This window comes from Aythya marila, assembly GCF_965140915.1.
Source record: "Aythya marila genome assembly, chromosome: 15".
In the NCBI taxonomy this organism is placed as follows: Eukaryota; Metazoa; Chordata; class Aves; order Anseriformes; family Anatidae; genus Aythya; species Aythya marila.
Window position 1 is genome coordinate 12,576,470 of NC_139056.1, and position 26,842 is coordinate 12,603,311.

The following is a 26,842-nucleotide window of genomic DNA, read 5'->3' on the forward strand; positions in this document are numbered from 1 at the left end:
AAAAAAAAGTGCCTGCAAAACTCACCTTTTTCTTATCTTTAAATTATTACAGCTACAACACAACCAGCAGTGAAGTCGACAAGTGGTTTATGCTTTAATTTGTGCAAAAATAATCAATTTAAAAACCTGGACGAAACTAAGATTGAATTTAACCAGATTAATATCTTAAATTGTAAAATGGTCGATAACAATAGTGAAGTTTGACATTTAGAAAGGAACTACTGCACATGGATTAATGAACACCTCAGAATAAAGTTATATCCGCATGGAAAAAATACTCCCAGAGTACCTCTTGTGGAGTAAGTTTTTCTCAGGCAGTTCCTCTGTGGACACTGGAATTCAGTCCCTTGGTTGTAGTTCCAACAACTAAATTGAGCCTAAATACCAGCTTCTGGCTGGGGAACGTTTTCTGATGGGTGTCCCCCATACCACATAGACCTGAAGTAGACCGAGCCTTAGAGACCTCATTTTCCCAAGCAGTTTTAGCTGAAACTTGGGAGAACTTGAGGTCAGAGAACAGAGCAGCCTCATCCTTCCTGACACCTGATCCCAAACTGAACTTTGTGCAGAAACACCCAGCTGGATGGGTGAGCTCAGCTCGCAGAGCCAGCACAGCGCTCAGGATAACTTGCAGTGCTGTAGTGCTCAGGGGAGATAAAGCAGCCTAAAATCACACTGCTGTGCGTCGTACAAACACACTTCTATTTTGTTCTGCTTCTATATTAAAAAATGCTGTGTAAAAACCATGTTCCCCTCCTGCTGTGTAAGGTGGCTTTCAAACAGGAACTCCTACTTGTAGCTAACCAGTCAACTCCTTTCAAGCCCTGAGATAATGGACAAAGCCAATTATTTCAATATGTACGAATAACATCGCATTTTTATGGCTGTTGCTGTTACATTAGCGACTGGCAGGAAGGCTAAAGACAACTAGTTATTACTATGTTTATGGGCATCACACTCACAAGTTGATCAGCTCAGAGCCCATGCCAAGCCCCGGGCCTCTCACACAGCCAAACTGAGGGGCTCAGAATGTCTCCAGGATCCTTTTCAAGCTTCCTGGGACCCTGCTCTTTCACTTCCAGCATCCACAGGTGATTCCTTTTACTCCAAAATTAGCAAGAAAATAACAGCTCTATCTATTTGGCCTCATAAATATACATGGATACACACAAAAGGATGAGGATGCTAGCTTGGTTAGGAAACTAGTGACAATTTCCAAGCCCAAACATATCTCAGTGTAAAAAAAGCAACTCCCTGACTTTTATCTATAGAGATTCACTTATCAAACTCAAACTAGATTCACTTATCAAACTCAAACTGGAATTTCATTTCTCTCACCAACCAGCTGTGAACTAATTACGAGGACTTCTAACTAGTCCTGCTCCTTCGCCAAGCATATGGTTCCAATTAAGTGAAACTGCAGCTGATTTTAATCAATCTTCCTTGAAGCAGCCGAAGTTGAAGAATCTCTTCTCCTTCAGCTCAAAGAGTAGAGAGCAGGAAAAGCAGGAGAGTAGTATTTGCATAAGGAACACTTCACATCTGCTTGGTTGCCTGTAAACACGAGGCTCCTGGCAGTAAGAAATGCTAATTGAACACTCTTCACAAGTCTTTCCTTCCACTTTATCCAAAAAGCACTGATTTGATCCGTCTCTTTCGTTCCTGGCCAAGCTGCACCACCAACTCGGGAAGATGGCCCAAATCATTTCAGACAACTAACAAACCAAACCTTTCACGGAGATCTCAGCAAGCCTGCCCACCACAGACCAAGCAGTAACAGCGCGTTTTCTTTCCCAGATTAAAGACTCAAGTCTTTTTTGCTGCATCAAAAGAAAGACAGTGGGGAGGAAGAGAGAAAACTGTCTGGTTAAACCCTCGCTTTTCACATATTATTTGAATCCTTTTGCTTAGACACAGTTCAGATATTATTCTTAAGATAATGTCCTGGGTGATGGGGGAGGCACCTCAGCAGGGTGTCATTTCCCTACAGTCCAAACATTTCCCGTGTTTTTGTAATCTGAGGTTTTTATTAGCAGTAAAGACCTGACCAGTGAGTAATATCCATGCTAAAGTCTTTATACCAGTGAAGGAAAATCAATGCAGCCTACAGTTAGGTGTCAAGAGCCAAGGGGTTTCGGAAGAGAGGGTGTGTGGAGGTGGAAAGCGCCTTCAGCCATAATTCAAGCTGTCCCTACACAAGCAAGGAATACAAAGAGATGTCAGATGTTATATACGCTGCTGCAGATAGCCATCGGTAGCTCTGTTTCTTTATTTGCTAATACTGAGCTCGGGGAGCGTGAATCACGCGCCTATCTTACACCAAAGTGCCTACTGCTATCAGCAGCCAAAGCTGAGATGAGCAAAAGCCACGTGCCAGTACTGAGCTACAAGAGGACGTGAGAGGAGGCAAACATTTTTGAAATCATATTCCTTTCCACACATCAGTGCAGTCAAACCTCGATGGTTTTTATTAGGAAACATTAGCTGCATGCCCTTCGATTTCATTCACTGCACCCAGCTTTGTGAATTCAGATTTCAGCCCAGTCCTGCGTCAAGCAATCGAAGCCCTAATTCTAAATCCTGCCTCCTCCAAATTCCCAGCTTCAATACAGCCTCCCCATGCATCTTTCATTCAGTAGACACAGTTCCAGAAAGTTAGGTTTTATTTTAAAAAAGGAACTGCAGATAAAGATTTGTCAGAAATTGGCCTCTTCCTACCTTGTTTAATATCACCCTCTACTTTCTCTTACACTTTTATTTGATTTGATGCCATGCTTTCCCATGTTTGTAATTTCAATCATCTTTCTATTCATACACAGAAATCACAAGAAAATTTTACTGAAGTTTGTCTTGCTTTTTTTTTTCCTCTCTCTTTGTGATAAAGGGAAGTTATTTTAACCCATCATTTCCCAGTGATTTCTTTCAGAGAGAGGAATAAATAACATCAAACTAGCAACATTTTAGTGACCTTATCTCAGCGTATAATAATATCCTTAGTGTATTTTCTCAGCATTGATAAAAGAGGTGAATTACTAAGCTTATCCTTAACTTAGTGGGTTCCCACTCTAAGGAACTGTTTTCCAGCGTGTATAAAAAAAAAAGTCACTCCAAGCTTGGCTTGTCAAGGTATTTTATACTCCAAGTGAATAAAAACCAGGCAAGCTGATGTTTTGTCCTCTGAGGAGTTCCCAAATCTTGACCATTCAGGCAGGCACACACCGATCAATACTGACATTTCAGCATTCAACTTACATATTCCTATAGTTATGTTCTCCTCCCTACTCCTCCTTTGGAGAAGCTGTTTTTGGCAGCCACCTCTAAGATCCAAGTAGGAAACAAGGGAGGAGAAGAGCATCTTGTTCCCAGCCTATCACCACATTACTTTTTTTATACTGCAGAAGCTCAGCTATCCAAATGGTAGCTGATGCTGATGACCACAAAGCAGACCACACACTCTAGCCTTTGGATCTTTCCTCTTTGAATGTGAGCCTTACAACACTTGGTGTTTTGGCATCTCGAGAGTAGCACAGAGCATGCCTCAGCATCAGGAAGAAAACAGGGAATTCCTCTGGTCAGGCCCCCCTGGCAAGCCAGCAGCCATCGTAAGACAACAACTGCAGATTAAATATGACTTGAGTGAGTTGTAACCTGCTCTGAAACCAAAGCTACTGCTGTGTATTTTGGAGACCTGAGCATCCAAACACCAGCCCAAAGCTTTCATCTTCTGATGACTGAAACCCAATTAAAGGAGAGCCAGGTGACAGGTTTCACACTAAACGTGGCTCAGCAGAGATGCTCAGCAGCTCTTAGCTCCTTGCTTTATCAAAGCTGTCACTTCCCCTGTCTCTAGGAATTGGTAATAAAAAAAAGATTTGATTCACCTCTAATAGGTGTCAGGATACAATCAATGGTCTGACAGAAATCTGGGTAATTTCGAAACTACAGTGTTTTGGTTTTGTTTTTTGTGTTTTTTTTTTTTTTTACCACAAACCAATTCACACAAAAATGGGGAGAAAAAAAAAAGAGAAATGAAAATTAAGAGAATGAAATGCTACAACACTGAGCTGTTCAGCATATCAGAGAGAACAGCAGGGAGAGAGAATGCTGTTCATAGCAGGATGGGCTGTGATTAAACAAACGGTGCACGGGTTCTTGTTTGCTCCAGCACCTTTCAGACAGGAAATGCTATGAAAGCTTGAGGAAACTTCCATGTTCCTCCTCTGCATGGGAAAGCTGTTACCAGCATCAGAGCAGGCTGAACACAGTCCACTTGACTGCTGTAGGCTCCCTTGCCCTCCTTCAGGGAGGGTGAGGCTTCACTGATCTTGCCAGAGTGAAAAATTGAAGACTTTTTGCCATATAGGATGGCAGCTACCTCAACAAATGTTAAAATGCCTGCAGTAGCACAGCAAAACAAGCACACCCTTTCATCCTCCTGACTCCACGCCTCCCACCTCTCACTGTCTGTGCTCTGGTGACACTGCCATGTCATCTCCACAGCACTGATGCTACCAGGATTGGATGACTACTGTCTAATGAGGCCACAAACGGGTGGTTCTAGACAAGCGTATTGAAAAACCTTGATGTGTGTGATTGAATCCAACATCCAAACACTTCAATAACACAAAGATAAAGGCATATTGGTGCATTTTGCACAGGCTTCCTAAAGCCTTGCCCAGATTAAGGGAAATCAACATGTGTGTTGTAAGGTTCAATTTGGCAATCTGTTAGATCTGTATGGATGTATCAGGCTCTCCAGCCACTCCTTTTGGACATCCAAATTTCCTACCTGCAGAGTTAGCTTCTCCAGTTTCATTTCCAGAGATCTGTTCTCCTCTTCCAGCTTGCTGCGTTCAGCTTCTAGCTCCTCAATTTTCAGCCTAGAGAGGAAAGGAAAGATAATAAACACTCCGTCTTTGCCCAGTCTCTCTACAAATAATCAAGTAAAACCTGAAATCACGGACAGTGGCAGGTGATTCCTGTATTCGATATCACAAAGCTATGCTACTGAGATGTATCTTTTAGCAATTTGTGTGAACTAACTTTGCATGATTAAAATATAATTTCAAAAATTCATAGTTAAAATACACAACTTGAATATAAAGCAAATTTAACTTAGATACTTCCTGAGAAGAGAGACCCAGTCTAGGCCATCATGTTCAATAACCACCAACAGCTAAAATCTCCATGAATGTGTCAAATCTCTTTTTGATCTGATTTATACTTTTGGCCTTCACAATGCTCCTTGGCAGTAAGTTCCACAATTTAATTATGTGCTGTGTGAAAAATTAGTTCATTTTGTTTCATACTTCACATGTGATTATTTCACTGAGCGCCTGTTAGTTCTGCAATGAAGAACTGTGAATAATTGTACCATGCTCTCCTCTCTGCAACTTTAAAAGCCTCCCTGTATTATTTCCTGAAGAATCTCAATTTAGTCTTTCCTCACATCAAAGGTTTTCCATATTTCTGTTCATCTTTATTGTCCTTCAAGTTTTATATAAACTTTTTTTGCTATAGGAAGAGCTAGAATTACAAACAGCACTCAGATGTATTCAGTAGTATGAGGCTGTTTTGGTCTCAACTTGTTTTCTAATAATTCCTAGTATTCCGTCTGTCTTTTTAACCACTGAGCACTTCCTTGATATGTTTAGAGAAATGTTCACAATAATGTAAGATCTCTTTCTAGAGTGATAACAGCCCTTTTAGAGCCCACTATTGTACAAGAAAAAGTAAAGATGTTTTTCATACATCCGTGGGTTTTATATTTTTTTTTTATCTACAACTTCATCTCTTATTCTATCAAGTAGCATCATAAGATTCTCCTGAAATACTAACAGCCTGACAACCTGTATAATTTCATATTACCTCAAACTCTATCCCCTCACTACTCACAAACTTCTTTTATTGGGACAAATTCCCAATAAAAACCATTCTAAGACCTAGTGGAAAACCCCCTATATTGTGAAAACTGAAAATTTATTCCTTGATTTTCCATCTTTTAAATGTGTATGACATAAATTAATGGAAGAAAAACATACCAAGCTCCACAAAACAGAAAGATATAATCTCTGGCCCAGAAAATCCTGGAAAAAATACAATAAAATCTAGGAGAGCCTTCTGACAAAGTACCCCCAGTAGCTTTGCCCAGTTTGCATGGGCATCTGGCCATCGATGCAGACAGTAAACTGGGATGCCCTCTTTGATTTTTATATTCTTAATAATCCAACAAAGAACCTTCTTTCTTATTCCAACAGAGTAATGTCTCTTTGAAACCTTTGGCTCAAAGCTTTTTGAAAGGTCAAACGTATTATATCAACCATATCAGCTTTAGCCAAATGATTGTTGAATCCTTCAGAGAACTCTATCAAACTTGTTATGCAGGAGAAATTATTATAAAAAGTTCAATATAACATTTTTGCTTGCATTTAAGTACCGAGTACAAAAACCTTAACACTGTTTTGAGAACCTCACCTTTCTCGTTCTATCTTCTTGTGATTAACTGAGCAACTAATACATATTAACATCGATCTTCGCATCCAGGTTTTGGAGGATTCTTTACCAGAATAGTTTTTAAAAATTAATTATCTTGCTTGATAACACACACTTTTAAACGATCTAAATTAAGCTGAAAATCTTTGCACTGTGACAATGAACAACATGCCCATCTGCCAATATCCAGGAATTATACAACGCAAATTTCAGGTACAAGTGAGAAGTTGTCTCTCCTATTAACCACGCAAGAGAGGAAAAGGCTGCAAACTTTTCCACAGAAGCTGGTCGATCTACAACATGTTCAGCAGAGAAATGTCTCCTTTATAAATATGCAGCTTGAATTACTTAAATTACTTGTAAGCCTGACCCCTGCTGGTAATGTTCAGATATTAAGTAACATCTTGTTTCCCTTTTGGAAGCTTCTCAGAGGAGTGGCTTTTAGCATTGTCTAGGCCATTAAAAAAGATCATCAATAATTTCCAGAAGAGACACAAAGCTTGCAGGGATGGAGGATGCTGAAGAAGCAGGAGACTGAAAAGGTCAGAAAAAATGGAAATTCAAAATGGAATTAATGCTTTTAATGGTGTTTCTAAATGGCTTGCAAAGCAGGCCATGAGAACAGCAACGCTTTTTTCTGAGGAAGATGAGCACAACAGCGCCTGAAAGGTCATCAGTCCTTTCTCCATACTTGACATGCTGGATTTTAATTTAGAACAAATTTCTGCCCATTTAGGCTCCCAAATAAGCTGCAACGTTGCTGTTATCTGCCTACAAAACTTCTCTGGGCGGAGGTTTGAGCTCAGGCCTCTGATGTGCCCTCTGAAATCACTCACAGCGGTCACCAGGAAACACTTGGAAAAGAGCTGAGGGACAAGCAGGCTGTAACGAGGGGAGGCTTAATCGTTCTATTTTTGTGTTATTTCCCTGCAGTTTTTAAGATTTAATTTTGTTTTTTGCCCTCCATTTCTCACCCAGGCACCAGCAGTTTCGGAGCCATCCCCAGAGCACGTACTTCATGGCCGGTGGCCTCGGGGTCGGGGACGAGGCTGCCTCAGACAGGAGAACCTCAACACCACCTCCTCACCACTCGTTCAGAGAGAAAGCTTCTGCTTCCTCTGCATGGAGGTCCAGGAACATTGCCATAAGCTCTCTGTACCAGGGACCTTTTTAGGACTCACTGGTGCTTTCGCTGCTTAGCCCTCTTCTAACCTATTTTTAACACCGTTAAGTGTCCTGGGTCTCCAGTGGGATAGCATTAAGAGCCATTAGGAAACAGTTTGTGCTATTCTATCTTTGCTTTACAGCCCTCGGGAACACTCCCCAGTGGCAAAGGAAGAGAAGCAAGGGAAATCCTATCTATATATAAACACAGCAAAGCATTTGCAGCTGGTAGTTAAGATACTGCAGTCAAATATTGAAAAATATTTACTTGCTTCACTCTTGAGTTTTTCATTTAAGTGAATTCAGGTACAGGGCCAACCGTGTACTGCCTCTGAATGATGCTCCAGCATCTATAAAGGCAGCCTTAGTCTGCATGCACCTTGCACACTCTCTGTCCAGGGACATCTGCAGCAAGATATGTGATGCTATTTTATCATCAATTTGCATGCCTCAACGTGTTACATAGGGGAGTTACTTTCTGGTAAGGAGAACAATCAACGATACGTTCACGTGAGAACAACAAAAAACAGAGTGCAGCAACATCTGGGCACAGCACGGCCATCTATCAACCTAACGGCTGGCCCAGAATGAATGCCTGTGCTCATTTTAAAAGCAGCCTTGTGGCATAAGGAAGGAAGAAACATCAGTTACTTTCTAAAATACTGTCACCGTTCTCAACTTTAACGATACAGGGAAAATTATTCAGATCAATTTCTGGAAAATTTACCGACTTATTCTCCATACAGGGGTTTGAAAACGTGAAGATATTTAAACTGTGAAAAAGAACTCTTTGCATTTCTGGGAGACTTTTCCTGCGTGAGATGTAGACAACTGAACCCAAGGGTAAAGGCTCCAAAGACAGCCATCTCTGCTGCCTTTTGGACGATCAAATTTAGTGGAAGAACACAGATAAATTGTCATTTGCTCAGACTTGCAGATTTTCCAGCTTCCCAAAATTGAGCTTTACGTTGCCTCCACTGCACGTTTCACTGTCCCATGTTAGAAGATAGAACACGCAAAAAAACACAAACCTGCAGCTTCAGGTCTCCTGAAATGACGTTTGTGAGGATCAGAAGACATCACACCATGTGTGTTCAGTCTGTCTAAGAAAGGTTTCAGTGGTAAGCAATAGCTTAATGGACAGCAAATGCCAGGCTGCTTGCTTTTCAGAAGGAAGAAGCAGAAAATAAAAAGAAGGGGTTACTCTTAATGATTTTTCATTAGCATCCAGGCACTTTCAAAAGTCCCTTTCAGTCCAGGTGTTGAACAGTGCCAGCTCGCCACCATCACTTCTCTAGCTTCTTTATTTGTCTTTAACATCTGCAGATGTGGTACCCAATTGCCTGTAGAATAGCACGGGTATCGCCGATGAGGACATGTCTTGCAGAGGCCCCATCTGTGAAGAGGACATGGCCATGTGGAAATGCTACCGCTGAACAAGAAACTACTGAATGGAGCAGAAAATGTATGTGTTGGGAAGATGCTATTAAGGGATCCAGATGGCATTGAGATGGTGTTAGGAGCAGAGCAGACAGAATTCCAGCAAGTGTGACTAATAGGCATTGGCAAGGACATGAATTTCTTTTGAATTACTGTAACTCTACCCAGTCACTAAATCCACAGAAAACATTTAGGATTTACTGGGGTTGTAGTTTGACAGCAGAGAGAAAAAGTTCAGATTTGTTCCAGCTGAAAAGGTCCTTCAGCTGTTGCCACTTAAGTCTTCAGTGAAGTTTTTTTTAATAGATTTCTTTTATTTATAGGTTCTGAAATACTAGTTTCTGCACAGCTATCACCTTCCCTCTTAAAGGTGTTAATGCTTAAATGCTCTCTGCTTCGCTATATCCCACAGTACATGAACTCAAGAGTTTGACCACTTTTTCTCTTCATAACATCTGCAGAATATAAACAAATGTGATTTCAGAGGGAGCTGCAAGATGTGTGAGAAATGACAGCACTAGCACCAGCTTTTATTGTCTCTTCAGAAACGATGATGCTGGGAGAGAGTTTCACATTTAAAGTTATAAAAGGTCTGACGAAAGAGCACTTTGTTCTCAAGAGGAGGAGGAAAAACTGATGAACTCTTTCAAGTCTCTTGCTGAAAATTTACTTTCCATACTAAAGAAAAATGAGACAAAAGTATATTTTTAAAGGCTCTCATTCACTCACAGGAGATGAGTACAGATTCAAAGGATTAATATGGATTTTTTTCCCTTTATATGTCTCCTGCTTTTGTTTTCAGAAGTTAGCTGCTAACCACAGGGTGTATATGGAAATGCCTGGAGGCTCACAGTCCATTCCTGTTCTGCAGACTCCTCTTACTGGTTTCTACTGGTTTTCCTCCATTTTTCACATTCCTTCATGACAGCAGCTGACTGGAGTGCTTGGGCTTAGACCAGATGCATCGCACTTAGGCTAATGGGATTTCAAAGACCACAAACTACAGAAATGAAAATAGCTCCATCACAATCTGGGATTTCTTTCCCCGCTTTCCAAATTGTAAAGTTTGTGCTCTTCTTCCCCCTGTCTTCTGCCAGAATTCATTTCTGGCAGCCTGTAGCTGGAAGGAGGAACGATGGAGCTCGTGTTGCTAGCTCCTCCTTAGCAGCTATGTAAAATCCAGTAAACACTTGAGGCCCGTGATGACACAGCAGGAGGGCGAGTGCAGCAGATCCAATCCTCTGCATACTGATCTCTTCCAAACTCTTCCTGTTCTTTCATCACAGCTACCCAGTCCTGCTGCATGGAGAGGGCACATCCAGCCATGACACGTAGAGGGTTCTGCCATGGAGCACAGAGAATTATTCCTGAACCCCAAACACAGGGAGAGTTATCCCGGAGTTATTACGTGTTGCTTTGACTAGGAACCTCTTCTGTGAAGAGTGAGCTTGCCCAGGTTCACGTCCAGTGCACAGAAAATGGCAGAAAGCACAAAATAAGGCTGAACCATACCCTTTGACTGCTTAAGTCTAGAACCATAATAAAAAGCTTTCTTCAGACTTGATTCTGACTGCAGAGAAGCATGCGTGCTACTGGATGGAGGGTTTGAGACTTTGAAAAGAGACCTGAAGCAGCAAGAGGAGCCAAGATGGAAAAATGAGCAAGCACTGGCATCCTAGCCTCTGAGCAAAGACAGCTCCAGCTAAAAGAGAACACTTTTTCAGTCATTTACTGCTAGAAACCAAGAGCTGAGCAGCGACAAGGGTGATTAAAAACAAACAAATGCATGCTTTTCAGAGCAGCTTTGTAGCTAAATGACTAGCATCAAGGCTTGGGACAAGTATTTAAATAAGCCAGTCTACCGTAACAACTAGAAGTGGTTCAGTAAAAAGCAACAGAAAAAACAGCCTGGAATTAGATCCGGGGACTGTGGTTTCTGTGCACCCGCGGCCCCTGAGGCACGCAGTACTGAAATGGGAAAGGAAAGACAAAATATCACTGTGAAACGATTCCAGAAGCTCAGCCTCTTTGATTAAATAGCCTTCAGTGTGTGGCTCAGGACTGGAGTGCAGCTCCACACCATTAACGGCTTTACGAGGAACAGGCTCGCGTTTCTGTCATACTTTGTGTGGAGGCTTTGACACAATTTCATGAAAGGAGAAGAGAGATGAGATTAGTATCAAAGAAATTCTTTTAAATCAAAAAAGACAGAGAGAAACATTATCTAGAGGGCTTTAGGGCTACCATAAGCAGAACCTAACACCACAAGTCTGTAACAAGCAGGTACTTGTCAGTTCCTCTTGCCCTTGCCTGGGAAATTGAATTTTAACTCAGGACAAAGTCAGACATCTCCACCCCCACTGCCAGGAGCCTCCTGCAAGGTGAAGTGGTCCTAGACTCTGTGGCAACCCGGCTGTTTTCCCCTGCACACTCTGTCCCTGAAGCTACTCAGTAATAGATGGCAAATGCTGCTCAGTGAAGATAAACACCGAATGATGTGTCTCGGAGGTGGAAATAGAGACTGAACATCTCCCTGCGTGAAAGGGTGCGGCAGCCTGTACCAGCCTGGGGAGGGAGAGACCAAGGAGCTGCTGCAGAACTATGCTGAAAACCTTCAGCTCCCAGAAGACAGCAAACAGGATGCTGGCTTTACTGATAGAGAGGCATAATATTAATCAGGAGTGACGGCTTTAGTGGTGCTGAGGAGGTGCTGAATAGTCCTGCAGCAGTATAAACAGCAGGTTTCAGAGGGTCTGCTGTGCCTCAGCAAAGGAAAAGCCCGAATGAGCTCAGGTCAAACATCCACAATAAGCAAAAGCAGATGGAGCCAGGTTTAACCTCCCCCCCCAAAAAAAAAGGGAAGTCACAGCATATTATCCTCTACCAGAACTCAAACACATGATAGAATAAAAAAAGAGAGATGTATGCCTTGGGTTTTCAGAACTATTACACCACCCTGAGGGAACTATACTCCAGGAGTGAGTCCCTATGATTAGGTTTATAGCCCTAAAACTTCTTGGAATAGCTTAGCTGAACATGTGTTATTTTCAAACACCTTCCCTCTGCTATGGCACTGGGCTTTCAAAGACGTAAAACAAGCTCCAGAGGCAAAGCACAAGAGCAAAGTCATAACACACGGGCCAGTAATTTCTGCTTTCTGCAAGATTCCACTTGCTGCAAAATCTAGCTTTCAGTCCTAAGAGGCAGTAACACTTTATAGTGATGGAGCTGAAAATATAAAAGAATTAAGAAGAGAAACTCCAGCCAAAGTCTTACATCAGCCAAGAATAAAAAACTCGGTCTGTCAAGATCTGATTTGCTCAGCTTAAATAAAAGGAACTTTATTAAACATTCAGAAACAGATGAACTTTTCCATGCTCAGTATTTATTGTGTCACCTGCTTTGGAATGGAAGCCGTAAATGCTTTAATAAATACATGGAAAGGTTGTCTAGCGTCACCATAGCTTTTGTAAATGCTCGCGTATCCTCTGCTGAAACGCTGTTTTGTAACTTCTCTTTCACTGAATCACAACAGGTACCCCTCTGCCATCTGCAGCAATGCACGAGGGGAAACGTCCCTCTTTTTATCTCCAGTGCTACATGCACATCAGTATTACAAAAGCTCGATTCTAAACCTCTTCACACACACACCAACAGATCCTGTATTTACAGTCCAGATTCAGTCAAAATAAACAAACAGCAAAGCTGATTCCACAGGGAAGGAACTCAATAGGGGGAATAGCGATGCAGGAACCAGTCTTATGAATTACCTGAGTGCAAGAGACCCCAAATAGATTAAAAGAAAAGAGTCTGCAGACTCCTAAAAGATAAAAAAAAAAAAAAAGCTTATAAAGTATCTAAATGCAGGAAAGATCAGGGGCTGAGGCTTTCTGTTAATGCTTTCACAGATTTCTTATGTTCATAAAAGCTATTTAGGAAATTTAAAGTGTGCTTAGGAGGAGAAATGCTACTTCAGAAATATAAGGAAAACACATTCTGAGCAATGTTACCTTGCTGTTCCCTGAATAGCAGGCAGCCTACGTATACAGGCAGTCAATATGCAGCTACTTTCCAATGCACTGTAGCATGATGACATCCTGTACCTGGTGCTCCACCATAAGATGGCAATAACCATAGCAGACAGGGAGAACAGCTAGAACTTCTCATTAGTTCCACTGAAAACAGTACAATCTTCCCAGCTTTCCCCTAGCTTTGCCTACCTGAGTGAGTCAATCTCCTCCTTGGTGATGGAAGTACTCTGCTCAGCCGTGCACTCTTGAGACTTCAGGACCTTCATCTCCACCTCCAGCTGCAGAAGAGAAAAGGCATGAGTTCCTCCAGTACTAATGAAGGGAACCAGAGACATGAGAACAGCATTCCTTTGCTAGAGGAAGGAATCAGGACACCTTACACAGGTCAGACCCCTCTCAGGATACCGACGTGTAGCACAACTCTTCATGTGTTGAATGCCAAAACCTCGGTTAATCCTGCTTCCCTCTGCGCTCCCTTTTGCCTTCCACAACATTTTCTACAAAGTAGACGAGGCACAAAAAGTTGTTTGTTTTGTAAGCAAAGCTTCTGTTTCTTCTTTGGAGATTTCCCCAACCCATCTCTCACGGATAATTAGATGCAGAGAATTATTTGTGTGGTATTAGGAGCTCTCTGGTACCTGAGATTAAGTATTGACAGTTCAAGCTCATTTAGCATCAATTCCTCCCATAAAAAAACGAACCACAGGATTATGCTGTCTTGTCCAGGACGACTCTAACACAAACACTGAATCGAAACCACTGGGGAATATTTCCAACATTTTCCAATATACATTTGTAGCTCAAGCTGCTCAGGTAGATCTGGTGGAACACAGAAACGATAAACAATAATACTTTCTGCCTCTGGCCTTGTTTGGGAAGGAACTCACAAGAAAATACTCCAAAACTCAACAGACATGGAAAATTCTTACCCAGACTCAACCATTTGCAGGTCCTCTGACTTACGGAAGTCTGTACCCCTAATTCAGCTATCAAGACAATGTACAGATGAATAAATGACATGTGTCACTTGTTTCTAAACCTCTCAGAAAGTAATTTATTATGAATTTTGAGCAGAGAAACTACGTAGCATATATGGAACTTCTATTCCAGCACCTTCTCCCAGCTTAGCCCTCCTTCTCACTCATCCTTCAGATTTTGGACTTCCTTGTCATCTGTCTCTTGCAGCTGATGACTAATTCCTCTAATAAATCTACGGACAATCCAGCCCTAATTGCAAATGCAAAACTTATGACCACAGACAGCTCAGTATCAGAGAAATAATCCATCAATATACCATTCCTTTCAACGCTGATTAGTAGAGAAAAATCACATCGGAAAGGCAAACTTTGTGCAAAGGCAGCAAGTTGGCAGAAATTCCCGTCTGCCGAGGAAGAGAAGCATATTGACACGTGCAGTCATAGTGCTGAGCCAGAACTGAGATTTTGACATATTGCCTCTTTGCCCTTCCATGTTTACCAGAAAAGACAGGCAGAACATGGCAGCATTGTTAGCAGGAAAGGACAGGAAAGGGAGGGTTGCGTTATTCTCCTCCTCTTTCTGACAGCACAGCGACAGAGCAGAAGAGGGAAAGGTTTTAGCCAAATTTCTCTCTGGCACTCCAAAGCTTTGCATTCTCCCTCTGCTTGTCAAAAGGCAACCAGGAATAAAAAAAAAAATAAGCAAAAGCCCACCTGCATCATCAGGCTGTACAAACGTTAATGTATATTAGCTGCCTGATAAGATTATCACAGCCAGAAATGCTTCCCTCAATTTTCTGATTACTGAGCTTATCTCTCCCAGCTCAGCCCATCACAGATGGCTGGGGATAACGCAAGCGCTCCAGATAATTCCAGAACTGTGAATCAAAGGTACCGGGATGAGGAGCATGCTTCAATTCCAACCTACTTCTAGCAGGAAAACACTCCTCACATCTCTTGGTTCCCATGTCTGCTGAAGGCTGGATGTGTTTGCTGTTCGAGTTCTGTGCTGCTTTCTGGACGGCGTGTGGATGGCATTTGAGGATGGAAGGGCTGGTAAATATGTTATTTATCACAGGCTAAGCGGGCTCAGCCTTGAGTCCAACCACCACCTGCGCACCGACACAAGCAGATAAATCACTGCTGCCTTCCTGGGAGAGAACGGGGAACGGAGGGGATGGTGCCAGTAATGTGCTGCTGCGATCTGGGGTCTCGTAGAAAGGGAAAAACGGGGTGTGTAATGGGAAAAGGAGATGGGAGAGTGAATGCACAGATGTTGAAGTGAGTGCTGCGGTGGAAGGCATCAGAGCACGTCTTGCTTGAGATCCAGCAGTGACAAATTAGTGCCAGTAGTGGCATGATGAGATTCTGCTGGGTTTCTAAGAACAAGCAGTTCAGGAGAACGAAGAGGGAAGGGCACAGGGTCTGTAATGGCTTATTAAGCCATTTCTGTGTCTTCCCAATTTTCATGTGCCAAAACTGCCTGGACTGTAAATCTGATGTCCCCGAGGTGAGAAGAGAGAGGAGGGCACGGTGTGAACTTCGTGGAACAAACCAGCTCGGGTGGTTCAGCGCTGACACAGAGCTGCTTCCCTGAACTGTGATTAAAACTCCCGGAGAGTTTCAAGTTCAGGCCAAGGCACAACTTCATGCCATATCAAATTATTGCCATTAAAATCTCATTAACCTTTTATGAAAAATAAAGAAAGTAAAACAGTTAAGGTATTAAATATTTCATTCACAAATGTTACTTGCTTCTTTTAATTATTAGGGTTTCAGCAATGAAAACATCCCTGCCTGCCAATCTCACAGAGGATATTAAAAATGTTATTTATGTCTTTTTCAGGGCAAAAAGAAAGTTAGTTGAGATAAGCTGAAGCAGCTTATTGTTGGGATCCAATTCTGCTTTTCTGAAAGCAGCACAGTGCAAGCAAAAAGGTCCTCACAGAATACGAATGAAGAAAACAGCAAAAAGAGCAAAAACCAAGGAATCCATTGATAAAACCCTCCTTTTACTTGAAGTTTCACCTACGGGACAACCCAAGCAGGGCATGTTCTCACCAGCCTCTGGGCAGACCCGACACATTTGCCCCAGCCTGGTGCTGTGTGAGCCACTGCCACCTCCTCCAGCGGGACATTCCCAGTGCTGCCATGATGTGGTCAAGACAGAAAGCAAAGGAAAAAGAAAATAAAAAAGCAAAAAAAAAAGGTGTGGGGAGCTTCCCGAGACCATGCCCCAGGACAGCTCTTTGGATCAGGCAATAAACATGAAATCACACCGCGGTGGCAAAGTTTGTCCCTCTCTGTTCACTTGTCCTCTTGGTATCAGAGGCAAAGAACAGCCTCGAGAAAAGATACAGAATGGAACCGTTTCTTATTTTTTCTGCCTAATTCCCAACACATCCCTTTTGCTCAATTAATTTCTAGTCCCAGTCTCACTTGTTTACCAGCTACTGCCTTCAGCGGGCATTTTCCGCTTTTTGGGCTAACTCAACATCCCTGTCTAAACTCTTCCAGTTTTTATCAACAATTTTATGTAACTGGCTGAGCTAAACTTTTATTATTTTGAATACATTAAGCCAGTAGAATCCATTACCCAGTAGGGAAAGAGGCTGCTTAAATTACCACTCGGTGCTCTATTCCCCCAGTCAGTACCAAACGGTCAGGCTCCGGTCCTCCAGCTCCCTTTTATGTCGATCTGGCTCTTTTAACCAGCATGGGGAGCAGAGGGGGAACACGCTATCCCCTAACGCCACATCGCATCCCTTATTCTGAAAATTGCACTAGAGGGACCTACAACTCTTGCAGGATCCTCAGGGTTAACACCTTGCACGATCAGCCCCCCAGTGATAGCCCCACTATCAGAATATATTAGCAACCTGAAAAGAAGCCAAGCTTTCCCCAACCCTTTCTTATTATTATTTTTTTTTAAGTCATCCAAGGTTTTTATGACACTGGAAAGGGCAGAATAATGAGTAGTGTCAGAGCCCATGACTCGTGAATAAAACACATAAACAGGTACTTAACATTTTGACTATGCAATGTTCTCTTTTCAGAATACACTGGAGCCTCTTGCTCTCAACCTGAATTGATCCCATTTATCCAGAACCTTTTCTGCTCTTTCACTTCATAAACATGGATTTCAGTTCAGCTTCATTGCTGCCAGTCAAAAATGATCAGGGCACATCTAGCATATTGAATAATTTCAGAGTGACCACATACAAAAATAGCCGAAAAGGTGAAATGCAAATACTTTTTCCCAAGCAAATACTGTCATTACTATTCACAATCCAAGAAGGAGAGGAAAGAAGAACGTGGATTTTCATCTAGTGTTTAATTAAATGAAATATCTTTCTTCTTTCAGCCTTACTTTGAAACCTGCCTGGACAGGATTTCAAGATGGTGGTTCTCCTCCAAGTGTTAATGACTTAGCGAACACCCACAGCAGCGTAAAAAATGTGTTCCTCTCTGGTTTTCTCTTCTGTAAGAATTATTTAAAGACCTTTGAGATGACAGGGGAAATATAAAATTATAAATTCATCTCCTGACAGCTAGAAGAGACAGAGCCTTATTTTAGGCATCAGATTTTCTTGGTGTATTTCTGGCATTTGTCGTTTCTGACCCCTATTTGTCCCCTCCTAAGCAAGTACTCTGAATCTCTGCAACACCACAGACCCACTGTTCCTCCCCCTTGGTTCCAGCAGTTCCCAAAGACAAGCATTTCCAAAGCATCCTACGCACCCACTCTCTACACCCATCTTCAAAATGGGATTTATTATAGACTTGGCTTTCTAAATTAAACCAGTCACCCTTGTAAACCGCATTTGCAGACTTGTGAAAATTGGACCAGACTGCCCAAAATAACGACCAGCTCTCTGTCCAGGCGCCTCATTTTAGGCAGTGAGATTCAAAAAGGTCTCGGTCTAAAGTACTTCAACTTCGCATGTTGAGAAAAAGGAGGGTTCTTTTTTCCACATCATGTACACGTATTTCGTAGAACACATGCTGGAAACATATAGCTATTACTTGAATAATGAGGGAATTTTAGTGAGGGGCTGATACAGCAATCTCATCCTGATGAAGTGTGTCTGCACATCATTCAGCAGTCTTGGAGCTGCAAAAAGCAGGAAATGCTGAATCTATTATAAATGTCTAAAGGTTTAGTTAACAATGGGCTGATGCAACGTCCTTTGAAAGGCCTTCCTCAGCAAAAGAGCTGATTTTAAAAAGCAGAGATAAATAGGAACTGAATTGCACGGAGCCACCATGGAAAGGTGAATTGAGAGGTTGTGTTTGACTACAAGTCTCAACACAATTTAAGAAGCTATTTAAATACATAAATATTTAAGCGTATGAAAACCAAGCAGATCTGAGAAGAGCGTGTACTAAAATAGGATAGAACAGAGAAACAGGACCCTGAGTGTGACCCCATATGTTGAGGTTTGAAAACAGGCACACTACCGTTCCCCTGGTGCTCAATATGCCAGTTACTCCGGCGATGCTGTTTGTGCTTCTCTCCCAAGGATGCAGCAGTGACTAAGGATCTTATTTACCTCTCTTCCCACAGGCAAGTACGACAAGTTGGTGACCTCCTGATGTCTACAAACCTACAAATAACGGTGTCAGGACAGAAATCCAACATACATAAACACCACTGAGCTTAATTTCAGTGTCCAGCAATACTACAAGGTAGTAAAATGGCACGCTGAGCACTTCCATCGACCATTCTGCTCAGGAAAAGCAGTCCCACCTCTTCCCTGCACCCAGCCCCCCACCTGCTGAAGGGCTGCTCCCTTGTAACATCTGCAGAGAAGCACACGTGGGGAGAATGAAGCCTCGCCAGATTTCTTAATGAAATGCGCCTTTTTCTTCTTTAACCTAACTCTTCTTCAAAGAAATAGGACATCACTTGCAAAGCAAAATATTGCTTGTCATTTAGAAACAGGCTAAGCAGCCCAGGATTAGTTGGCGCTTTTTCTTAGGGAAATGAATCCTTGATGCTATTGTAGAACAAAAGCAATAAAACCCAAGAAAATCAGATATTCAATAAAAAGTATTTTAGAAACACCCATTTCCCACTTGGTTGAACCAAAATAATAAATATATTTTTTCCTCTTTAAAGACAAAGGCTAGCTAGCTGAGAGCTGCCACTCTCTATGGGTGACCCAATCTGTAACAAACCTGGCGTGCTTTTATCACTGAGGAGACGGGGCCAGGAGCAAGCTTCCAACAAACAGTTTCTTAAAAACGTACTCATGCATATATATTATTGGAGATACACACAAGCTGGGAAATGGACATATGCTGACTTCTGCTTCTCTCCAATACAGTCTGGATTGTGTTTTTTCTCCTCCTGTTGCAGTAAAAAGAGAGCAATTTTTCAAGTTTATACTGAATGTCATTCCATTTCATTTCCAAATATAATCTCCCAGAGAGAAGGTTCGCTTGCCCTATTTCCAATCTCTAAAGTTAATACACAAATTTATATTCCTTTCTCCCACTCACTCTCCTAAATTAAGAGGCGTAATTACTGGGAACGCTTGCTACAAACGAATCAAGTGCCAAGGGAGAAGGAGCTGTCACTGCTGGACGTCTGCAGCAGCCACCCTCCTCTCTCGCCATCCCCTGAGGATGCTGCTTATGAGGCAGTTTCTATCTTTGCCATTAGCAGGGGTAGCTCGCACACACGAGCAGGCACCAACGCCTCCCTTACCAGCCAGGACAATCATAAACAACCAAATTACAAAATTAACTTGAGCCTGCCGAGGAGCCAGCAGCGCCTGCAAGGAGTTTCTCCGAAATTCACCTTTGCCTCTCGGTGGTTCTGCGAGCGCTCCGGCAGCAGCAGCAGGTTTCCTTAAGGACAGCGGAGAAGCTCGCATCTAAAAATTCAGGCCCAGTCTCATCCCTCTCTTCCCCCACCCCCCCATCTCCAGCACCCTCTCAAAAGGAAGATTGATTATTATAATCAGACTTAGCTCTGACACAGCATTTGCATTTTCAAAGCACAGCATAGTCATTAACTAATTCATCTACCCCAAGGGAGCCCTAACGAGCTTTCACCTCTCTCCCCTCTGATTCCCAATCTGCAGGCAGCCCACAGCTTTCCTTCAAACACCTCCCCTCCACATTGTGCTGCACAAGCGCGACTTGGTGAAACTCCAGGCAGCTTCAGCGAGCCAAAATGAGCCCTGCTGCACAGGAACACAGCTCTGCCCGTAGCAGCTGCAGAGGAGGGATGCACAGGCACGTGGTTAATAACAATTCGTCCTAAGGTTTCCATACGTAACTGCACAGTTATGATATGCCACAGGGAACGGTTTCTGTTATGCAAAATAAGGCCAACGCCCCGGCGGTCCCAAACTTCGCATGCTCATGTATGATCAGCATCAGACAGGAGCCTGAGCTGCACGCCCAGCTGTCTGCATGAAGGAAGCATCACCACGTCGTGCCTCAAATCCCAGCACAGCCCACGCAGCAAGCTGAGCCTCTCATGCCCTACAGCCTTCCCAAATTGCCTTTACCCTATGACCTGTCCTCTGCTTAACGCTCATCTCACCCCAGAGCTGCCAACCCTGCGCCCACCCACCTCCCCTTGCCCATCACCGCACCCTGCCTTGGCCCTGCCCCAGCAGAGCCCTGCAGGAGCTGTGCTCCTCGGGTTATTGTTGATGAGCAGTAACGTCTCACTGGAGGTGCTTCACCCACCGATCCATTGCATCTCAACAGCACATCGCCCATGCTCATCCCATGGGTGCCAACTTACTGCAGTTCTGTCTTCTTGAGCTTTATTCCCCACTTTATGCTCTATTTTGCGCTTTCCTGTACTTGGGTGCAAAACACAATCACGGAATATCCCAGGCTGGAAGAGACCCGCTGGGATCATCAAGTCCAGCTCATGGCTCCATGCAGGGCTACCTAAAAGCGAAACCCCATGCCTGAGAGATGTGGCAGCTCGGAAATACGAGTTACCAGATATTTCAGGAGGAGGGAAACTAGCTCTGAGATCAAGATGAATGAAACTGGATGCTTTGAGGGGAAGAGGAGCAAAAGACCCACCGTGCAAAGGGAGTGGAGACGTTGGGTTAAACCCATGAGTTTATTGACGTGTGATTACAGATTTCAACTCGCTGTTCCAGAAGAAGGAACGAACGTGCAATCTGTCCCCCTCTGCCCTACTGCAGCTCCCAAGCCCTCCTCCCCGGGCGCCGCTATGGCACCTCATCGCCTCTGTGCACCAGCCGAAAATCCTTGACAGCTCCGCATTCAAAACCCTCTCTCTTTGCTCTCACGGCTCGTTCTGAAGAAGGACCGCCTAATTTCCATGCTCATTCAGCTCGGAGCCTCTCCGCCGTTATCAGCCTCGCTCCACCACGTTCCCCCAGCCTGCAGATGACTGTTTCCTTTAATTACTACCGAAAGCTCCTCCCACCGGGGAGAGCAAAACAGCTGGTGTCCACCGAGAGAAGGAAGCTCCAGAGTAATTAGCCTTAAACGGCTGACACCTCCTACCCGTTACTCCTGGTTAGAAGAGCAAAACACAGCACAAGTCCTAGGGAACCTGTTCAGCACTTGACGTGCTGCAACCTCTCTGCGTGCAGCCATGGGACCGCTGCAATGAAGCCGGCTGTTCTTGGGGCAAACGTGGCTCTGGTCACTTCCTTCCCACAGCAGTAGGCACTTTTCTAGAAGCAAGTCTTCCAGCTGCTGTAATTCGGTGGCAAAGCACCAAATAAGCCCGCAAAGACATTGTACCTCCTCCCTGCAAACTCTGAATACAGCTTGTTTCCCGAAAATATACCTTTGAGCAGTTTCTGGAGCATTCAGTCAACAAATTCTCATGAAATGGTAGCTTGTAATCCCACCTCTCCCTCCCCCCCATCAGTTTTCTTGTTGAAAAATCATCACATAATGAGCAGTCGGAGAAGAACCCATGCATTTCAAGCGACCACCTGGGAAGAAGATCAAAGAGGAAAGGAAAGAGGAATCTAACATCCATTTTTGTTCCTTCATCTCCTAACCTAAATACAGTGGAATCAATCTCTGCTGAATACTGTACGAGAACAAAGGAGCCTTCACTGAGTGCTGGACTTGAAAAAGCCAACGTAATCCTCTCGTTCCAGCTCCCAGGGAACAGCCCCCAGCCCACGTCAGGGCGTTTTTAAGAACGGCTCCGTCCCCGCCTGGCAGCTCAACGCAGCCAGGAGCACAGCTTGCCGGCACGTCCCTGCAGAGAAAGGTGAGCGGGGGGCACCAAGGCTTCATGCTCGGGGTGTTTTCTGTGTCCCCAGGGATGAGGACATGGCCAGTGCCATGGGAAAGAGGCAGCTCACTCGACAGAGCCTTCCAGCTGCCCTCAGGAAAGTGGTGGGTGCTTGAAGGAGGCTGGTTCCCCAAACCCTTCCTGGAGAACGCACTAAGAGGAGATTGAAGAGCACTCTTGGTTTTCCAGCTCGATGACCCTTCGTGTGGACCTTCTGCCACAACAGGCGGTGGGTTTTTAATGGGTGAGAAGTGGGAAATCTCCCTCCTTGGGAAAAACAGCAAAGGTTATAGGGCCTGCCAAGATCACTCTGCCCATTTTAGCCTCTTGAGACCATGCCTGTGGTCTCCCTCAGTTGCCAGCAAGCAATCAGGGAACAAAAAGCAAAAAGTCAATTCCCTCTCAAGCACCGCATGTTCAGCTCTGGTGCCAGAACAGAAACCTGGCATTTTAACCTTTGGTGAACATGTTCCTGCTGCCACCAACAAGAAGCTCCGAAGCCCAGCTCCGAGGGGAAGGGAAGCTGTGACAGATGTGCCGTGGGTGACATTAGCGCTGCACACACCAGCGACAGGACAGGGCCTGGCAGGAGCTCGATTTTCTACAGCCAGTCTTTAGAGGTTAATGAAATATTCATAAATAAGTTAAAATTCTCCTGACAAGCTAGATCCTGTAGTACAACAAAGAGTTGTCAGCCTCAATTAAGCGATTCCAAAAAGGCAGGGCTCTGCCATTCATTATTTACCGAGAGGTCACAGGAAGAATTGTGCTCTATGATCTTCTTGTCTCTGCGAATAAATTAGGTTTCACAGCTCCTGCTGGAGGACTCTGCTGCCCTGACAGAGCAGCTCAGAGAGACCCCAGCCTGCCACCAGCACTACCTACCTCCAGCATTTAACAGCAAAAGGCAAAAAACACTGGGAGCGAGCTCTTCTAATGGCACTCAAACAGAAAGAGATCGAAAGCAAAACAAATAATGGAGCAAGCTGATTAGGCTGTCAGTGCGAGGACTGAAACAGGCTTGAAACACATTTTTTAAGCCTTTAGCTCATTCTTTGTACATACAAAGCCAGCCCTGGGCAAGAAGAAAAGCATCCAGCAATCTTTGATCTGCAGGCACGTCCACTGAACATGCCCTCAGTGCTTCCCTACATCCAGTAGCTAGAGATCTGCACATCCTCTCTCCTGCTGAGGATAAATTGTGCCTCCAGAGCTGCATCTCTCAGCTCAGACCGCTCAGGCTGGCCCTGTTCTGATGCAGGTACAACTTCCCAGGACTGGGAAAGCAGAAGGAAACCAGTTCCCCACCTTGCCACAAGCAAGATGGAGATAAATTATTATTTTGTCCCATCAGAATCAGATCACTGCAGCTCAGAGGAGCCAGAATTGCCATCCGGGTTTGGGTCTGGCTATTTTCCCCCAGTCCAACAGCTCCTTTCCCAGGGGGAGCCCAGGGAAGGAGCAGCAGCACAGCACTGCTACACTTCAGGCAGCTACGTCTCCTCCACTGCCGTGTGAAAGTCTTTAACCTGTGTCAGCTGTTACCATCTTCCATGAGAAAACAAAAATTGTCCTGTTGAAACCAAACGGTGCTGCCAGGTTCCATAAAACTTTAATGCTAATGGATCCAACAGCAGGTTCATTTGTGCTACAGGACTTTTAAACAGACAGTTTATTTGTTTTTAATTTGAAGGGGATGTACTACTCGATCCTATGTGCCTGGCTAGACTCTTAAAGCGGAGATAAACCACAAGAATTGACTAAGTCTCTTCTAACCTAATTAAAATCACAAGTAGGTATCAAGGTGTGGAAGTCTAACGTGCTGGACCCATCCCCTCTCTGGGCTGTAGGCAGTAGGTTGGCATTCATCTGCCAAGACCCCGGTGCGTTCAGCACCCTCCCTGCTTTGCCCGCAGTCACCCGCAGCAGATGGCTCTGACGCTGCCACAGCTTTGTTCGAACGCGAATTTTCCAAGGTGGAACGTGCAGCAGATGCAGCATAACTAACCGAGGCCGTTCATCATTTCCTAATAGCGAGGACAACGAATCCTCTTTCTGCTCCTCAGAGCTCACTGTATTGCTACACCGTGGGGAACAGCAAGGACTAATTTTAATGTGCCTGTTTACAACAAGCACCGACAGCGAGCTCTCATCTAGGAAAAGGAGAGGGGAAGAGATGCTCTGAGCACTCCTGCCTCTCTGTTCCAGGTTTTGCTCACCTGGAGAGCCAAAGCTCTTCAGTGAAAGCACAGGCAGAAGAGTTGAAATGGGACAACAATGACTTGCACACTCACCCTACTCTTTCCAACAAATTGTGTTTCTAAACTAAAAGAACCACAAGAGAAAATGAAAAATGTGAACACTAACACTGGGAAGTATACACACAACAGAGAAGCAACAAATGGCTCTGCTGAAATAAAGCTACCTGGCAGACAAAAAGAGGACTCAGACATCGATTGTGAAAACATATTTAAAAGTAACAATATTTACTGAACATCTCAGGCCAAAAATATGAATGCCAACAATTACTGATAACACAAAGCTCGGCGGCTTTATCACAGATGAGCAGAAAGATGTCTGAAGGAACAAGCTAGGTGAAGAGTGACGGGACAGCAGCAGAACTGAAACCTAACAGGGCAAGTCTCCCAAACAGCAACCAACAGCAAGAACCTCTCCTAGAAACCAAGTCTTCATCAGTCTGAAACGAGAGAGGAGGACAAAGAGCTGGGTGGACAATCAGCAACCATCAGTGCTGTGTGGCAGTGGAAATGGCAATGGAAGAGGTGAGCTACATCCAGCACAGGCAGGTTCACGCCTGTAGCAGATGCTCCTGTACAAGCTACTGCTGAAAAATCAGCTGGAGTGATGTGACCACCCTGGCTACTGATCTTCAAAGGAAACAAAGGAAAATGGGAAGAGAGTTAAAGAAAGCTGCAGGATTCGTGAGGAGCCTGAGAAGCTTGTTCTAAGAGAACGCTGGAAGAGCTTGATTTGTTTAACCTAGGCAAATGCTGGGAGAGAACAATTGTTCTCTATAAATATGTCACAGCATAAAGATGAGGGAGGAAGAACAGTCACTGGAGTTTAAGGAGAAAATTAACACACACAAAAAAAAAGAAAGGATATTAACTGCACATATATTTTCAGTTGGAATTGGAAGATTTCTAGCTATCAGAGCAGTCTTTCAGTGACAGCAATGGGACAAACAAGCTAAGCACTGTCAAGACAAGCTTGATAAATTGATGAACTAATCTACATGCTGCAATTGCCTCAGTTACCAAAGGACTAGACTTTATGACCTGAAGAGTCCTCTTCCTGTCATCTGTTACTATATCATTTCATTCTAGATCAACTTTTTTTTGCTGTTTCTTTATAACCAGATTCATGTTTTTCAGTCTGATTTAAGAACTGTGTATTTCCCCAAAATTACCTTACTAAAAAACTACTGCTGCGTTCACGCTGCTGCTCAGCTGAACGTCACACTGCTCATCTGTCTTGGGCTTGAAGTCTCATATCAGGTGCTAGCAGAGGATCAGTCAAATGCTAAGGAGGCTTGCTGTCGTCTTGCTAAATCAATTTGGAAATGACCAAATACATTTTTGATAGATGGAGGCTTCCTGCCCCAGTCGGTTATCCTCCTTCCCCTCCCAACCTGTTGGTGCCATGCCTGTTCTGTCAGAGCTTCATTTCTATTTATAACTAACGTGCCTTGGTACTCTAATCCCACATTTAATTGCCAGCCTACTGTAGATAATACGGAGAATTAACATTTCCACTAATGAGCACCACTTTTGTCATTCTTGTGTCTTGTCTGTTGTATTTCTTGCTTTATGCTTAATAACTCTCATACAAGAATTAAATTAGCTATATTGCCCAATTATCTAAGGCAGCTCTTTCTATACCAAAGTTCACTTCTTTCCTGTTACCGTTACCATCTGTAAAGTCAAATGCAACAGAATTTTGAACCTCACCAGGTATTTCTTTTAAGTATCAGACGTTACAGTTATTTATGGCCTGGAGGTCTGATGCAACCATTAGAAAGTGAAGTATTTCAGTAGTAATGCGAATGGTTTACAAACAGTGTGGATGGATCTCATGTTTATTTATTGATGACTTCTGTGATTTTCCCACATTCTCTGCAACTTTTCCATGTTGCTTTCCAGTTAGCAGACAGGTCCCGACTACATCAGGCACAGCGTTCTCTGAGCTGATTTCTTCCTTGTATCCTCCTACTGTCTTCATTACTTCTCCCGATAAACATCAGTGTAGCTGGTCACTGACATTTAAGTTAATCCCAAACATTACGATTTCATCGGACTGAACATATGATTTGGCTCCTTAACTATTCCTGACCTGCTGCCCTTAAATAAAGGTTTCCTATTCTTTGCAGAGGGTTAGCAAACACATTTACTTAAGGCAAGAGGAAGTCATTATTGTCATTTCAAGGTGTCTTTATTTCTTCTGTAAGGACTTTC

At 43.6% G+C, this 26,842-nt stretch overlaps 1 protein-coding gene across 3 annotated transcripts in view; it reads right to left on the reverse strand.

The window, feature by feature from the left end:
- The window catches only part of MAD1L1 (mitotic arrest deficient 1 like 1), a 348,897-nt gene that overhangs the window by 147,058 nt on the left and 174,997 nt on the right, over positions 1-26,842 (reverse strand). For all 3 annotated transcript variants that reach the window (XM_082772513.1, XM_082772514.1, XM_082772515.1), the window contains exons 14-15: positions 13,317-13,405; positions 4,790-4,880 (exon numbers count right to left, since the gene is read on the reverse strand). In XM_082772513.1, the coding sequence (XP_082628639.1) occupies positions 4,790-4,880; positions 13,317-13,405 (180 nt within the window). The remainder of the gene's footprint in view (positions 1-4,789; positions 4,881-13,316; positions 13,406-26,842) is intronic.